At 32.1% G+C, this 18,557-nt stretch overlaps 1 protein-coding gene across 13 annotated transcripts in view; it reads left to right on the top strand.

Annotated features, from left to right (window-relative positions):
- LOC106058773 (leucine-rich repeat-containing protein 71-like) overlaps positions 1-18,557 on the top strand; it is a 38,457-nt gene that overhangs the window by 17,360 nt on the left and 2,540 nt on the right. For 6 of the 13 annotated variants that reach the window (XM_056022723.1, XM_056022734.1, XM_056022735.1 and 3 more), the window contains 13 exons: positions 93-168; positions 322-396; positions 1,208-1,276; positions 1,501-1,660; positions 2,202-2,285; positions 3,555-3,641; positions 5,132-5,236; positions 6,675-6,759; positions 12,364-12,405; positions 14,772-14,857; positions 15,563-15,577; positions 17,225-17,333; positions 18,143-18,264. In XM_056022723.1, the coding sequence (XP_055878698.1) occupies positions 93-168; positions 322-396; positions 1,208-1,276; positions 1,501-1,660; positions 2,202-2,285; positions 3,555-3,641; positions 5,132-5,236; positions 6,675-6,759; positions 12,364-12,405; positions 14,772-14,857; positions 15,563-15,577; positions 17,225-17,333; positions 18,143-18,264 (1,115 nt within the window). Of the gene's footprint in view, positions 1-92; positions 169-321; positions 397-1,207; positions 1,277-1,500; positions 1,661-2,201; positions 2,286-3,554; positions 3,642-4,617; positions 4,666-5,131; positions 5,237-6,674; positions 6,760-9,399; positions 9,421-12,363; positions 12,406-14,771; positions 14,858-15,562; positions 15,578-17,224; positions 17,334-18,142; positions 18,265-18,557 lie in introns of all 13 variants that reach the window. The other 7 variants (XM_056022730.1, XM_013216378.2, XM_056022732.1 and 4 more) reach the window with 7 other exon arrangements.

The raw sequence follows: 18,557 nt of genomic DNA, 5'->3' as shown, positions 1-18,557 counted from the left end.
TGCTACACTTATTTCTAGACAAGCTACATTTATTTCTGGCTATTATTATTTGTCTTGTCTTTTTTTTTTAACTTTTTATTTTTATTTTACAGGCTGGAAAATTGATGCAACTATGATGGAGATATTTCGTCAGTGTTGGTTAACTCTTGATAGACTACATACCATTAAGTAATAGCTGTTGAATAATATTTAGTTTGTAGTGAGAATAAACAAAGTTATTGATGTGTAGACAAAAGGAGTTAATTTTTTTTTCTAAGTACATATAAGAATTCAATAAAAAAGTTTAAAATTAATTCTATAAAAATCTCTCTTCCAATCCAGTTTGTGGAACACTGGCCTCACAGAAAGTACTTTACACACTCTAGCCACATTTTTGCCACAGTGTTTGAATTTAGTGTAAGTTGAAATGGCATATTTTTTTACAGTTATTTTTAGAGCTGTTTCATTTTCAATAGTTGAAATACTTTTTTTTGTTGTGATTTTTTAAAGTCAAATATTTGATTCAAGTAATTTAAAGTTAAATATTTGAGTTCAAATGTTTTTTAGTAGTCAAGGAAATTTCTTGACATTTTGAACAGTATAAAAGCAGTTTGGCCAGATTATAAATGATAATCTTTAGTTTTATCTAAGCTATTATTATTATTATTATTATTATTATAGAAAAGTAAAAAGTTCCCCTTTCAGAACTTGTAATCTATAGGGCAGATGATGTAAAGGTCGCCTGTTTCTGTGGCCCATGGTTAACGAGGGTGTCATGTGGCCAGCACAACCTCCAACCGCCTTTACTTTTCCCCAACTTATGTCATGTACCCATTAGAGCTGGGTGGACTCAAAGGCGCCCAAGGATCCCAAAATTAAAAATCCCAGTCTTCGCCAGAACCCCCGAATCGGAAGCCAAGCACTTTACCACTCAGCCACCGCGCCTCACTATTATTATTATAGTACTGCTGTTATAACATGTCAGAAAAGTTGCTGTGCAGTGACTAAAAAATAACATTTTGGATATACATTTCATTTTATCAATGTTTAAGTACAGATTTTAATACATAAATAATATTTAGCAATCTACAGTAAATGTTATTTGATTACAGAGAGGGGGTGTCTAACAGAACAACAAACACTTACCTATATAAAACTGCACAGCTACTTTTAAGACTCCCTTTATATCCAAGTCTATAACTATGTTTGTGTACTTTTATTTTTTCAGCAACGTGGTGTTAGATGGTAACACTGTTAAAGAGGAAAACTGGTCAGAACTTCTGGGCCTGGAAAGCCTGTAAGTATTTTACTCTTTCTCATTTCAGCACTGGCAGAAATAAGATTTTCTTTCATTGCTACTTTTTATTTTGTTTAAACCGGCATATACTTTTGTACCAGATCAATCTTTTTGACAATGTATGAATTGTTTGTGTTGTGAATTATTTCCCATAGTGCAGTTTTAAAGGATGATAAAATATTTATCCCAAAATAAAAATAATGAAGCATTACTATCATCGGCAGAATCCAGCACTTATCTCTACGTCACTGTAAAATAACAGACAAGGGAGCAGAGAAAATCGGGAAAGCTCTTGGTCATGCCAAATGGTGTAACACAAAGTTGATTACACTAAATCTGAGTGGAAATTTAATTGGTGATGTTGGTGCACAGGCATTGGCTGAGGTCAGTACATTGCTGTATTGCTTTCTTATTAATATTATTCTTGCATGAGTATACTAACTATAAAAATAACTTGAATTAAGAGTTGAATTGCAACAAAAAAATGTAATTTGTTTAGATAATTCCATTTTTATTTATTTATTTATACGAGACTTACCATCTTGAATAGCTAGCTATCTGGTGACATTTTGAGTCTGATATCAACCTTTTGAATAATGATCATATTATTTACACTTCTGAATGGTGGGTTACTGTCCTTATTCAAGGGAAATAACTTACAAGAATAATTTAAATTATTACCCATCTGATTTCTGTGGTGTCTGTAAAGACTAATTTTAGACATTTGCAATAGCTTTTTGAAAGATTCTCAATAAGGATAATAATTTACATTTTTACATTAGACATTTGAATTGGACAAATAGCATGCAAATTTTTTTTTTAGCTTTTGTGTTTTTCTTAAGTTTATTGCTTCATCCTAATAAAGATATACTATTTTTAAAAGAAAATATTGCATACATTTCATTATGTTTGTCTATTTGTCCAGGGTCTGCGCATGAACAGGACACTTTTGTCTTTAACACTAATGAGCAACAACATTGGTGACAAAGGATCAGAGAAACTTGCTGAGGTGTAAAATCACTCTTTATTTTTTAAATTATCTTTACCTTTACCTATCCCTTAGTCTGTTGGACCGTTGGGGCACCAAGCAAGACTCTTCGACCATCTTTCTCCATTCTTCCCTGTCTTTTGCCTTGTGTAGAACCTCTTTCAATGACAGGCCCGTCCATTCTTTTATGTTGTCCTCCCATCGCTTTCGCTGTCCGTCTCTTCTTCTTTTTCCTGGTACTGTTCCATGAAGGAAGGTCTTTGCGAGACCCGAAGATCTTGTAATATGGCCATAGATTTTAAGCTTGCGTTTTTTACTATAGTTAGCAGGTCATCATGGGGTCCAATTGCTGAAGTAACCCTGTCTCTAATCTCTTGGTTTGTGAAAAAAAAAAAAAGAATTATCTTGATTTTATGCATCAAGGTCACAAGGTTTTAGTCTTATATGGGGATTAAAATTACTTTCTTCAAATATAGAAACAAACGTTTTAAAAAATAAAATTTTAAAATTAATTCATAACACTCAGATCTTGGTTCTTTCATCAGTATCTTTGCCTTTGTCACAGGAGTGCTGTGACAGTTCCAGTAACCAAAGTTCTCCACTCTTTCTGGTAAACAGCTCTTCTTTGCAGAATTTCAAGAGAGAGAAATACAATCCATTTTTCACTTTGTTAAGGCAGATTTTCATTGGACGACCCTTTCTTCAAGCCTTCTCCATCCACTATATGTTGAAGGATGACTTTTGATAATGGGTCATGTCTTACAATATGGCTGGCTGCCTGGTCATTTTTGCGCTGGACTGTCGTTTGGATTTATCGATGGTCCCGGGTTCAAACCCTGCCCGCTCTCATCCCCCGTCGTCCTGTGTGAGGTTTGGACTAGGAAGTAAACTATCTTCAACTCTGAAGGAACATCCGAAACACGTAAAACATTTTACAAACAACAATATGACCAAACCAGCTCAGCTTTTGCCTCTTCACATATTGAGGAGTTCCTCCTTTTTGCCAGCCAGAGTGTTGACTTGTTTTCTTCTCCTGGTATGTGATACCCAGCAGTTTTTTTTGTAGCATTTAAAGGTTGAGATTCTTCTTTCAGTCTTCTCATTCATGACACTTCAGATTAACATTAAGGTTTGACTTTGAAGACACTTCAGATGGACATTAAGGTTTGACTTTGAAGACACTTCAGATGGACATTAAGTTTTGAATTTGAATACACTTACATAATGGTTTCACTTGCTTAATATCAAGATTTGTTCCTTGCCTCCTAAACTTGTTTTTAATGTTTCCAGACTCTTTCTCGCTTTCCCTTGACTCATGAGGAAATAGTAGAAAGGAGAAAACTTTTGTCAGACAGGAGCTCTCCCGAGCGTAAATCTGTAAGTGTAAATACAATCAACTAAATGTATGAATTAACTTAAGTATGTTTTAATAATGCATTTGAAATAAGTTTGTTTTGAACAATATATAACTCTGCCTTGAGCAACATACATTTTATGGTATGTTATGTTATGGTGTCATTCACAGCTGGGTGGTATGTTATGGTGTCATTCACAGCTGGGTGGTATGTTATGGTGTCATTCACAGCTGGGTGGTATGTTTTGGTTTATTCACAGCTGGATGCTATGCAATGATTCATTCATAGCCAGGTGGTATGTTATGGTGTCATTCACAGCTTGATATTATGTCACAAGGGGGTCACATTTTTACTTTGTTGTCATTTCTCAAATATGATAACCTTTAATTTAAAAAACTAGTTATTATAGAAAACAATGCACCAACACTTATAAAAAAGCATTTATATATCCCACACTAACCCCAACATATCCTAGGCCAGCCATTCCTTTTTTCCTATATTGTCCTATTATCTGTTGGTTATTATTCTGGCCAGCATTGATCAATACTGACCATTGGGAAGACATAGCTCTAGACCACACCAGATGGAGAGAGACAGTGACCAAGAAAGCTATGGACAGCTCAGGAAGAAAAATTTACAATATGAAAAATGGCCAGCTCCTCTACCACCGAAGCAAAAGCCATCTTAACCTGTGATATTTGTGGACAGGAGTGTCTCTCCTAAATAGGGCTCCACAGCCACATGAGGAAGTGTGCGAGATGAACCATAGCCGTTCTATGTCTTAAGGAGGCCAACAATTATACTGGCCACATGATCCCCTTAAGTTTGGTTACAAATCACTTGGCTTATGAATTGAAGAAATTTCTATACATTGTTCTACACCACCACTATTCCCTCCCCTTAAAGAAATTATGTGTATTTTTTTTTTGGCCTAGAATTAATGTAAACCTTTTGTTAAGTGCCTCATTTAATATTTGAAATATTTTTCTCTTTTGAAGTTTGACATTTTCTCCCTTTCCCAATCCTACAGCAGTATTAGTGGAGAGGTAATCATTGCATTGACAAAGTTATTGTTTTTTGCCAGATGTTTCACCGGTTTCAATCTTTATAATTTATTTTGTGTTATTTGGTTGTTTTTTTATACTTAGGTGTTTTTCAAATGCATTATCATAACTAATTTGGGGATTTTTTTCCATCATGACTTCAGAGTTAAAGCATCAATAAGAAAGAAAAAGGAAAAAATTTCTTAAGCATTTTTTTCTATAATTTTAAAGGGACTTATATTTTTCAAGCTATCATTAGTATAAGTTAGTAGAAAAAAAAAATATAGACTAGAATATAGACATTTGAAAAACACATTGGATAAATACTTTGTTTCATTAAAATTTGTAACTACATATTTGAGTTTTTGTTTAGTTTTATCACTTAAGACATTGTTTATCAACAGGCAACAAGATCCTTTTTTTTTACAGTTACTAAAATTCCAAAATTGATAATTATATATTGTATTAGCCCACGCCAAGCCGTAGAGGAGAGTCCAAAGACAGGCCTGGGAGTGTACGCAGTACTAGCACTATAGAAAAGACAAAAGGCACCAAGCCGTCTGCCAAGAAAAAAGTGAGACCTTATTATAACAGGGTTACTACATCGAGTATAATACATCAAGTTGACTGCGTCAAACATACATCAAATACACTATATCAAATATACTGTAAAAATATACTACATCAAATATATTACATCAAGTTTACTGCATCAAACATACATCAAGTATACCATATCAAATATACTGTATCATATATACTGCATCAAATATACCACATCAAATATATTACACCAAGTTTACTGCATCAAACATACATCAAGTATACTATATCAAATATACTGTATCAAATATAATATATCAAAAGTATACTACATCAAATATACTACATCTAGTATACATCAAATATACTACATCTAATATACTATATCAACTATACTGCATCAAATATACATCAGATATACTACAATAAACTATATCAACTATGCTGCATCAAATATACTGCATCAGATATACTACAATATACTATATCAACTATGCTGCATCAAATATACTACATCAGATATAAATTGAACTACAAAATCCACTTGATCTTTCTTTCTCTTTAAAATAGAATCTTACTTTGTTTAACTTGCAGTAAGTCTGCCAGAACGTCGCTGTCTTTACTTTTGTGTTCAATCTTTTCATTGGTTGAGTTTCAATTTTAGTTGCTTTTATATGAAATAAGTTGATTTTCTAAAAGTCAGTACATTATTTCTTGACCTTTTATTTGTTTTATTAATAGAAGAATGATATATTTAGTCAGGACATAAAGTAATGTTATCATTATTAAGAATATTCAAGGGAATTCAACATTTATGTTTAAACATTCAAAATATTAATATCAATGCTTTAGAAGACATTTTTAGCACAGGGTTGGTGGGATCTTCTTCTTCTAGCCAGATTTTTGCTGCTGAGCCATAAGTTCTTTCACAGTCTTTGCCCAGGAAAAATAGGTGTTCTTATTTCAGCACAGTGTTGGTTATGGGTTTTGGGATCAGTGAACATTGTAAATAAATTTTAAGTAGAAGATATAATTATCATGAGTCCATAATCTGATGGCAATGGAAAAGGGTAGATATGTATGTATAATCTTCTTTTACAAGAAATAACTATATAGCCAATTAGATACTCATATGTATATACGTTACTGATAGAAGCCTGATAAATAAAATACTAATCTTTAGTAACGACCAATCAATTGCTACATATAGCAAGCCTTGTACACAGTATCACTGCATTGTTGTAGTAGTTTGTTTTTCACATTAAATGTCTGCATGATTTGAGTTTAAATGTTATACTTTATAAATTTTGTAACTAAAAGAAATATTTATAATATGCATAATGTTAGGTACCAATAAATTGTCTAGAATATCCCACATTTAGTAATCACTTTTTAAAAACAATTTTCAACAAAGCACTATAAAAACAAAAGTATTGTCTCGGTGAGATAAAGTGTTATAACTCTCTCAGGATATCAAGGAAAAAGATGCCAAGGAAGGAACTAAAACAGTGAAAAAAGACAAAGAAGGAGACGGCAGAGGGTCAAAGAGTAAAGGTTAGTTGCCTTTAATTAAGTTTTGATTTAGTTACTGGAGGGCAATACGATACCCTCTAGTACCACTCATTCATCACTCTTATCTCTAGATGTTAAAAGAATGTTGACTTTCAATAAAGCCTGAACTGTAGACTGTAGAGTCAGTACTGTCAACCATCCCTTAGTCTGTTGAACTGTTGGGACACCACACATGATCTGCCAACTGTCTCTCTCCATTCTTCTGTCTTTTGCCTTGAATAGAATCTCTTTCAATGACAGGCCTGTCCATCCTTTGATGTTGTCTTCCCATCACTTTCTCTAGTCTTCCTCTTCTTCTTTTTCCCCGCACTGTTTGTCAATCAACCCCCCCCCCCCCCAAGTGCTATCCAGCTGCCTCATGGCTGCTGGTCATGTAATATATGCTTCAGTCAGACTGTTGACACAATGTTCCATCATTTGAACCCTCTCTCCTATTCTGCTAGGATGTCAAATTTTTATTTCTTAAGGAATGTTCAAAGCTTATAAAAACCTCATTTTTTCATGTTTGATTATGACTTCCTAATCTCAGATATTTCTATTATTTTATTCATTTGTCTGCATCCGAAACCAACAAAATCATTGTATGATATTTTAAATAGGGCTTAACTATTTTGATGTTCACTAAAGTATTTGTGATTTTTTAAAATCATATTTAGCTTCCGGTAAGTAGTCTTATCTTCTGCTGCACTTTTTTTTTTTCTTTGTTTGTTCTCACACTCTTCAATCTGTGTTTTGTGTTGAGCACTTTGTTCATTCACAGTACATCAGCTTTAACTTGCACCAAGCAATTGTAGATATTACTTTTAAGTTTCTTTCTTTTTTTTACTTTTAATATGCATTTAAGTAAAATTTTTAATTAGGTAAATGGTTCATTACATCACAGGTCTGAGGTCATTGTCTAAGTTTCATTAATTTTTTTGAAACCAAAATTATGATTTCAAGAGTCAATTTGGGTTTTTCTAATTATTTTTTAAATTATAATTTTAGTTGCTTTGTGGCTTCCATCAAATGTTTGTATAATAATCGTGGAATCTTATTTTTTTACTTTTCTGTTATTGTTTTGTATAAGTTTTAGCTACATAGCCACGTACACACAAACACACATCAAAGTGGTTTGTCAAATCAAGATATTGTTTGGCTGGACAATCCAGTCCTAGGCACTTCATATTTTCAACCATTATAGTCATTTTCGACACTTTAAACCCATGATCCTTCCCATCTCTCTCTGCAAGAAGTTTGCGATACATGAATTAATAATCTCCTTTGTTAATGAAAAGGGATGTAATTTCTAAGGCAAACATAAACTGTTATAGTGCGAGAACAAATAGAAAGCATATTTTTCTGTAAAGTTTAGTAAAAAAAAAAAATTTCCAAATTGTAAAAGATATTACTACCCAATGTCTTGTAATTCTAAAACCAGTCGTTTCTTTATTGTTCTCATCATAGGACCTAGGGCAGTGCTGGATTTTTGAAGTTTTGTGTATCACTGAAGAAACAAAAATATTTCTGTCATTTTTATGTTGTTACTTTTTTTTATTTTCTTTGTTTTGTTTTGAATAGCTTTGTGGGGTAAGAAAATACTTTTAAGCAGTATATCTAGACATAAATCTGGATTATCTATAGCAGAAGTAATATTGAAATCCTCTTAATTTTAGGGTTTTTAATATTTGCATAAACAGCATAACAAGCAATTAAATGTAATTCAGCTTCAGCCCTCTACATTTCAGAATTTTTTTTATTGGCTGGTTTGGAAGGAGGGATGCATGTATGCTTTGTTAAAGAGGATTTCAACATATTAATAATTAATCCCGCTTTTGCTTACCATGGCCAACCAATCAAATGCTTTACTTCTGCTTTAGATAAAGCAATACTGGGTTAGGGTTGTTTTTTTTTTAGTAGCACTCTTGAAGCTTTGGGTATTTCCGGTATTGCACGTGTTGAGTATTTATATATATGCAAGTGTTCATTCACACAGGAGTTTTTCTAGCTCTACTAGTGTGAACATAACAGACTCTAGTCAGATTTTGACAAACAGACATTACTTTGAGATTACTGCATTTTAAGATGTTTTATTTATGTACACAAATTTATATACTACATGTCTGAATACTTTGCGATCTAACTATAAAGCAATGCTTTTTCTTCAAATTCATTTTTATTTCTCTAAACAATCTTCTTTTAGATCTAAGCACCTCTCTGAACTCTACCCATCACATCTCTAACCTGTCTGAATAGTCGGCCTTTTTGGCATCTTTTCTAAACTAAAAGCAGCACTCGTAGAACAGATATTTTCATCTAGTATTGCCATCATTTTTATCAACAACTATTTTAAGAAGAAAGGCATGTAGTATATATAAAAAGATATATATGTGTGTGTGTTTTCTAATGTGTAAAGGTTACAAAATAAAGCTTAACTGAATAATCTTAGGATTACTTTGCAAATTTTGGTGTATGATGTGGTTTTGCGTGACAAATTGTTGCCAAATATTAAACATAGCATTAATATATATGTATATGTCATGATTGATGAGCTGGTTTGAATGACTAATACTTTGTTCAGCCACCTAACCTTTGTCTACAACTAATCTAAATATAAAGAAAATTTTCTCTTCCGTCACTCAGATACCAGGGGAACAAGAGGAGGTTTTTTGTTTTTTTTTTATTTTATAAAAAAATTTTATTACTATTTTTTTTGTGTTTATCTTCTGTACAATAGTCGTCTTCTCTTGAGTAATCATGACCATATTAAACTTAAGGGCTGTGGAGTGATTGTCAATAGGGGGGGGGGGGGGGGGGTAGCCTAAATAAAAAGCTGATATTTTGTGAAAATAATACAAACAGTTAAATTTTATTATATGAACTGTTAAAGCCTTAAGCCAATAACTATTAAACACTTTTTTGAATACAGAGAATAGGGGAGGTAAACTGAGGGTCAGGAAACTGCTAGAGAAAAGGGAAATAATTACACTTTCTTTGAGTTCAATAGCTATTCTTTATAGGTCTTAAAGAAGCCACTGATGAATTCTGAAATGCATTAACTGCCTTATATTCATATAAGCCTGATGGTGAACCTTGCAAGCTGCCATTCTCTGATATGTTGCAGGAAGTCTGAGCTAGGATGTAATAATCTTCATTTCTTAAGGAGGTTTGGGCTAGAATGTAATAATCTTCATTTCTTAAGGAGGTTTGAGCTAGAATGTAATAATCTTCATTTCTTAAGGAGGTTTGAGCTAGAATGTAATAATCTTCACTTTTTAAGAAGGTTTGAGCAAGGATGTAATAATCTTCATTTCTTAACGAGGTTTGGTCTAGTATTTAATAATCATCTTTTTCTTAGGAATTTCTGAAAATGTACATGTCAATCTTACTAATTTATTTTTTGCCTAAACTAGTTTTGTGTTCAGTCTAATAACTTTAACCAATATAAAACTCTTAATGACTCCTTGACTTGATGACCATCTCATAGAAGTTGTATTAGTATCAATCATCTGCAGCTGAATAAGTGGCAAGTATTCTAATGTGGCTTTAAATCTTCTAGTACCTAAAAATGTGTCTTGGCCAGGACCTGAATCATAGAATGTATAACCATACACATGGAATGTTTCCTCAACTCCTAGGAAATTATTATTTTCTCTTTTGAAAGAATGTCTCTAAGTTATAAGATAAGATAAGAACTCCACAGCCCTACAATAAACTTGACATGTGGCTCTATTACTGCACATGTATTAATTACATGTTATGAAATATGCTCCTATTTTTATTTATCTCTTTTCATTCTTTTGGCAGGTACCGTAAATTATTTGTTGTTTTTCTGGTTCTACTTACTATGAATAAAAACTCATGATTTGAAAATTTAACCAAATCCGACTAGTAAATAACTTTGTTTCAAGAGTGTATGAGCCACATGTCTGACTTCACATTGTATCATATAGACTTTCAATACTTTATACAAGTAGACAGTCCTATAACACTTAAACCCAGTTACTGTCAACTATAGATAGTGAGATAAACCCCAGGGGAATCTACTCACTAAGTAATGAGATTATAGAGACCCCTGGCTAGAGCTAGAGTTTGCTAGACATGTTTATTTTTTTCCCTTTTTTTTTTTTATAATACAAAAAGTAAACATAACTATTTTTATTATAATTATTATGACTATGACTATATATATATATATATTTGATTTTTGTTTATAGGTATTTCTGTATTTTTAATATTTGTCACTTTTTAAATGTTAACCAATGCATGATGATTCTGGAAAGACGGGAAGCTGCTAAACAAGTACCAGTACTAAAATAACATTGTAACATAACATTATTACTGAATGGGTAATCTTGTATAATGTGTACAGTGTTATGATGAATGAGTGTAGTCAACTAATATAAGTGTCAAAATATAACATTATTTTATGGTGTCCTTCATAGATAGGACATTGACTGATGTCCTCTTTTGTGTATATTAATCTTTTGAGATCGGCAAAAATATTTCTAAGGCAGGAGTCTCTTTTTTTTTTTTTTACTCCTTCCCCCCTTCCTCACTCTCTCTGTCTCTCTCACTCTCATTGTCTCCCTCTTGGCTTTATGCCTTTATAACATTCATTAATTTAAAAAAAAAACGGTCATAGTGAACGTGGCAAGATACGTAGAATCACGTTTCTATATTATTTTAAGATTACAATATGCAATTTCATTTATCTGGAGATAAATAGCTATTTCATTACAATATTCAATTGAAACACATTACAATATTCAATTCTCATATTAAGGCTAATGTACTATACTTTCATGCATATAACCCAACAAGGGTTATATTATAAACACAATTTTACAAATGAATAATGAATATCACCTGTGCAGGTGGTTTTGGGGTAAAGCACTTCTTGGCTTCCGAATCGAGGTCCCAGGTTCAAATCCTGATGAAGACTGAGATTTTTAATTTCGGGATCTTTGGGCGCCTCTCAGTCAACCCAGCTCTTATGGGTACCTGACATTAGTTGGGGAAAAGTAAAGGGGGTTGGTCGTTGTTGTGACCACATGACACCCTCATTAACTTTGGGCCACAGAAACAGATGACCTTTATATCATCTGCCCTATAGATCGCAAGGTCTGAAAGGGAACTTTACTTTTTTCTTATCACCTGTGGGAGGTATGCAAATGTGCAGGATTTACAAATTTGATTTTACTCATAAACATAGAATGTCAGTGACTATCTGCCAATACAATAATTTTATCGTATTTAGTCATTTGTACATGTTTGGGCAGGGTATATGCGCAAAAATACGGTACATCTTTATATTTCCATATTTTAATCAAATTATATTATTACATAATCAAACTGCTATATATAAAAACAAGTATTTTTCACAGAATTCTTTTTTTTTTCCATTATTTATTTTTAATCAATAAGGCTCTATAATGACAAGGTGCAGCTCTGACCTATATAAAATTTTCTTTTATAGACCAAAACATCTGTAAACAAAGAAGCCCTTGCCTATATATTTTTAGACATTTTTTTTAGAGAATTCTATTGGTCTATTCATATGGCCTTCCTTCCATATTTTTTACACCATTCTAATTGGTCCAATAGGCTCTGTGGTTTTGAAAGCTGCTCTAAAAGTGATAACCAGTGGTAACGTCATCTGTGGATTCCCTCATTCCCCAGCATGATTTGTATATTTGTGATAGTAGTTCATTTTTAGATCTCCTTAACAAAAAAAAAAAGGTCAAATTTGCCAGATCTACCTAGATATCCTCAATGTGTTATCCCCCCCTTGCCCCAGGCATGCAGTAAGCACACTAATACATAGAACTGAAAAACTAATTGAATTCCACCGCATGTGTAGAGTATCGTTGCACTGTTGTTCATCGTGTGTTGTTGACAATTTAGAGAAATTCGTGAATTTTTTTTGTGTAGCCTCAACGCTCTAATTAATTTTGTTTGTGTGATTGTTGGCATGATAGTGACTGTGCAAATATCACTAGACATTTTATATATGTCAGTGGCTATATACATAGGCTATGACATACAGTAAGTCAGTATTTATATGGGTGATAGTTATCTATTCTTTGTCATTAATAAGATAAGATAGTTGAAGAGATAATCATGGAAATTGTTGTAATTAATATAATGAAAGATAATTAATAAGATCAGATACTTAATAAGATAAGATAGTCTTGGATATAATTATTGGACATAATGTAGTGTTTCAAAGATATAGAAACTTATCTTTTCAAATTATTTTTTTTCTGCTGCAATTTAAACCACTAGATGAAAAGCAGATGTAACTAATTACTTATATTTCATTATTTTATTTTATAATTTATGTTTTATATTTTTTTTTTAACTTTTATCGATCTTTGTTATCTTAGAAAATGTTTTTTTTTATCAAATATTTTTAACAATGGTCTAACCAGGGAAACATAGAACACTACCTAGAAATGTTCAGCCAACTTTGCCTTCAGGTATATGACATTGTCCTTGAATATGACAAGGGCTATAAACTGAAAGTGCACCCCAGTTGTGTCACTAATAATTTCTGACATGTAGCATTGTGATCAAAATTCTAAATTCATTCTGCTTAAGAATACTAAAAAAAACAAAACATGGTGCTTTGAGTAAATGTACCAAAAAAAAAAATAGCCCTGTGGCCAAACATTCTAAAAGATATATAAGGCTTATGGCAAAAAATGCTTAAAGAAAAAAATATTAATGATAAAATAAATGGATTATTTTAAAGCCTATAGATATTTGTAGGATGTAATAATCTTCTTTAGTGGAGGAATGAATGTAACTTTTAGGATCAAGGTCAATTCTGAACAGGTGAAACTTTCTAAATTAGTATTTTTCAGTTACTTGTACTAGATCCTTTCCAGTTGTACTAAAGCTCAAATCTTCACATTTGAGAGACATTATTTACATTAGATTTAGTTTCTTCATCAAATTTTATTGCCTATGATTTAAAAGTAAACTTTTGTAAAATGATAATGTTACATCTTTATGAAACCTATCCCCCCCCCCCACCCCACTTGTTTCTCTTGCAATTCTTTTAGATTTCTAGAATTAATATTTATAATAAAATATAAAAAACCTTTTTAAGAAGAGTTTTATTTTGTTTAAAAAAAATATATAATTTAAATTTTAAGATTAAAATATATTCATAAACTAAAATTCAATAGGAAATGAAACCTTTCAATTCGAAGTTGCAACAAAACTATCTAGGAAACATAGTACATTATATCCATAGTACACACGATTCCTTGCTATATCTATTAAGTGTTTGATGTGTGTGAAGAGTTTCGGTTCATTATTGCTGGCCTCAATCAGCTAGAAAGTGTTGACATTTGATGTTTTAGTTTACTTCATAGATCTTTTGCTTAAATCACACAAAGTTTTAAATAAACTCTTTTTGTTTCCATTAGCTTTATTAGGTAGATTTTTTTTTTCTATTTTGCGGAAATTATTTTAAGCAAAATATTTCTGGCTTCTATTTATGTTTTCAAAAGGATTTAATTGTAATTCTCTTCTTTATTACCTAACTGTCCAATGGGCTTTAAGAATTCGCTTGAATTAAAAAAAATTTTTCATTAAACTGCCAGGAAGGGTTGCTACTGATAATTCTTGCTTTTGTTTCTAGGTGCTTTTATTGATCAGTTCACTTTCTTTAAAGATTCTTTAAAGATGTTCAGATGAAATACCTAAGTACTTAAAATTTATATATAAAAAGATAACTTAAAATTGTATTCATATGAAATAATTATTTTATTGAGTCAAAAAAATAATAAACTATCTAAAAGTCACTAAGTATAAGTTAATATACTTTATATAAGACTTTAATTATAATTTTTGTTTTTTCTATTACTTTTATTCTTCAAAAGCAATATTTACATTTGATTCTGTCCCTTTATACATTTGTTTCTAATCCCCGCAACTCATTATCCCCCAAAAATGGCTTTATAGCCGCCCCTTCTAAAAATAAAAATTTTACTATTGTATAGCAACCATTGCTGATGCCACCAAATCTGTGACTGCCAAGAAAGATAAAAAACCTGGTAAAGGTCGTCCAGTACCAACAGATAGCGAGGTAACCCTATTTATTTTTTCACCGTCCTTTATGATATTTGAAATGTTTCCTAATTTGTTATGGATTTTCAGGTTATAAAATGGATTCTCAGGATATAAAATGGATTTTCAGGATAATGGATTTTCTTTGTTTGCTATTCAAAATTTGTTAATGTTTAGACAAACTTTTGTTTAATTTGATATATTAGTTTTTGTACTTTACTTACAGATATTTTCTTTGTGTTTGTTTGTTTGTAAACAGCAGATATATATGTATTTTGCTCACTAATTAAATTCTCTCAAATGAAATGGTTTGTCATTCCCACACAATCCACCTTACTAGAGTCATATGTCCAAAGCAACTGCAAATACCCAATACAGTTTGGTATCAGTAGCATTGTAAGTTTTGCCAGGATGTAATACTGTGTGCTCCAAGCTGCCTAAGGGTCACCAACTCCTGATTTTTCTACAGGGTTGATTCCGGAAGCCTTTGAGTATAGCCCAAAGGTTTCAGAGTTTTCATTCTCCTAGGAGGGTAGCCAGCCACGATCAACAAGCCTTTTCTGACCAAAGCTTATAATTACTGGTTTAGGTAACAGTTGCTCGTCTTTGCCCCTTCCCTGTTAGTGATAACAGTAGTCTTGTATTCCAAGTAGGTCCTGATTTATGTAATGTTTAAATATTTGTAAAATTGTCTAGTATCAAAAAAGTGTGTTCTATTTTCTAGGATGCTGACTTAATGGTGAGAATTTCTGTTTCATAGCACAGCATTGTTTTTTGTTTTCTCTACATTCTTTGTATTGACTACTAAATATTTCCATTCCTTTTTCACAACAAAAGTCATTCGTATCCAAATTAAAGAGTTTGTTGTTGTTTTTTTGCTTTTTGTTTGAAGTGGAATGGACTTGTCCTCCTGTTTGTGTGGTGCACCTCAATAACCTTTGAACTACAACTAAAAACCACTAATTGTTTAATTATTATGACTATCCAATCCTAAAAAGAGACCTTCTCCCAAGTTCTAACTGAAAATATGCATGCTTTTCCCCCCCAATTAATATTTAACCTCATATGCTTTAGTATATCCTCTCATCTTTGGATGTTTCCAAATGTCCCACCAATATTTTATTAACATTGAGAACTATACCTACAAAATTGAATTATTAGAACAGGAGAAAACTTAAGCAAAACATAAGAAGCACCATTTATATTGCTTGGGCATGCATGAATGTTTGTTGTGTTTTTAGTTTGTGGAGTGTTTTTTTAAATTATAAAATTGCTGTTGATTAGATCTCATTTTTAAGAGGCCATGTTTTTTCCAGAAAGTCAAAGTTTCTTTATAAAGTAAACAATATTCTCAGCTCTCATAACTGCATATAGTATGCTGCTGCTAAATTAATTACATTGCAAGCAAAAGTCCAACATGGCATGCCAACTGCATCACTGATTTTTCTTTATTGCTGTAGACTGTGCACTTTTAGGTTCAATTTGTGGCTGTTTTTTTTTCTGTCGTCCAAACTGCTTCTCTAACCTGCAATTGGCTTCAGTTGAGCTTCACTTAAGTACCGCAGCTCATTTTTTTGTTGATTATCTTTCACAGTTTCTTCTGATTAAATTCTGCACACATGGCACCATTTATTTAACAATTTAAATGTCTCCTCTCGTTACTTAAAAACTTCTTTTGTCGTCGCGTTTGTATCGCTCACAAGACAAATGCATCACTCTTCCATCTAATACTTTCAAAGCAATTTTTTATATGGCAAGCACTCTCACCTTTTCCTAACCAATATTAGTGAGACAGTTATTTTGAAACAAAATATCGCTATAAGAAATATATAATGATTTACAGCTGTTGGGGGGAACAACTGTATAGAATAATATTTTGGATATAAGTAGAAGAAACTCTGCTGCACCAACCTAAACAGGAAGTTTGGGTCACGAGGCCTTCGTACTCTACAAACATGTAAAGTTTATTGGACTGTCTGGTCATGTGGTCATGCGCTGTGGACTATCGTCATGATGGTACATGGTTTTGAACCCTGCTTGCCACCATCCATCCCCCATCCAGCCTGCTTGAGGTTTGGGCCAGGATATTATAATACTCAATTCTGAAGGAACATCTGAAAAGTTTTTTAAAAAAAATACATTAGAAATATTCTAAGGGAGAGAACTAAAACGAAAATAGTTTCTTCTTCCACCAATAAACAATTTCATTTTATGGTGCACAGATTTTTGTTCCAATAAGTGGTTGTTTTTTTACTTCTTTAGAATGCTTTTATCCAATCATTTGATCAGTACTAAAAGCATTTATTCTTTTCATCCAATCATTTGATCAGTACTAAAAGCATTTATGTTTAATAATATAAACTCTTTTTTTTTTTTTTTGAAATAGAATTCTGATGGCAGTGATCAACTCAGTGCATTGCTGGAAAACGGAGAGTTTATGGATGGCCAATATTGGATAGCTGGCAACAGAGTCCTGGTCAATCTAAACTTAGCTCGTAAGTCATGGGCAGTAAGGAATCTCTCTGTGTATAAAGCAAAGCTAGAACTAAGGGCGAATTACCAACTACAGTAAAAATATGGGAAAAAGTGCTATTTGTGACATCTTTAAACAAGTGCTATAGTCTTAGTAGTCAACTCGTAGATTAATTTAGATCATAAGTGTATAATAAAAATAAAAATGTCTCTGTGTTGATAACATTGACCTTGAACTTATTTGTTTCTTTTTGTAAGTAGTGACTCGAATAGTTAAAAATAGTTGTGTGATGTCATAGTTTAGGAAATTTCTAGTCAAGTACTTTGGGGTTAACTTTGTGATTTGAATATTTAAAGGGCAAGCAACCTACTTAAGAGAGGAAAAAAAGTTGATTCCTTCATCTGTTTGGCTTAATAATTATATATTCATTTTGTTTATTCATTACTATTTGAATTCTGGAATTAATTCTTAATGGATTAAAGTGTTCTGAATTTTCATTCCTGGATTAGTTGCTGATTTTTTCTATTTGAATTCTATTTGTCTTATCCAAGAACAAGAAACTGATTGAATTTGTTTTTATAACTAGTTTGTTTTACAAGTTTCGGATGTTCCTTCAGATTTGAAGATAATTTCATCCTGGTCCAAATAACCAATCAGAGAAGGACATATAAAAAGCTGCCTCGACTCTTAGTATAGTTGATTATTTATGTCTTATTCTAGTACAGTTGTAATACTGTATTCAAAGCTAGGTCACAAATTTGTTTAACTTGTTTAAAAAAAAAGGATAGCATTCTTAGTGAAACGCTAAGAAATGACTATGTCTACTTGTAGGTAACAACATTGGCGAGGAAGGTCTGGCAGCTATTTTGAAGGCAATCCAATACCAGACAACTCTAGCACTAGCCAATGAAAATAAACCTGGAGCAAATGGTCTGTTGAGACTGCAGCTTCATGTAAGTACATACATGTCAATGAGAGATACATTTCTTCGTAGAGTTGACTTTGAAAGTGTAGATATAAACATGAAAGTACATAGATCTACATGAGAGATACATGTCTTTGTAGAGTTGACTAATAAAGTGTAGTCATAAACATGAAAATACAGAGCTCTACATGAGAGATACATTTCTTTGTAGAGTTGACTTTTAAAGTGTAGATATAAACATGAAAGTACATAGATCTACATGAGAGATACATTTCTTTGTAGAGTTGACTTTGAAAGTGTAGATATAAACATGAAAGTACA

The sequence above is a fragment of the Biomphalaria glabrata genome, chromosome 3, assembly GCF_947242115.1.
Source record: "Biomphalaria glabrata chromosome 3, xgBioGlab47.1, whole genome shotgun sequence".
Lineage (NCBI taxonomy): Eukaryota > Metazoa > Mollusca > Gastropoda > Planorbidae > Biomphalaria > Biomphalaria glabrata.
Note: the sequence above shows the minus strand (reverse complement) of the source record. Positions and strands in the feature narration are given on the sequence as shown.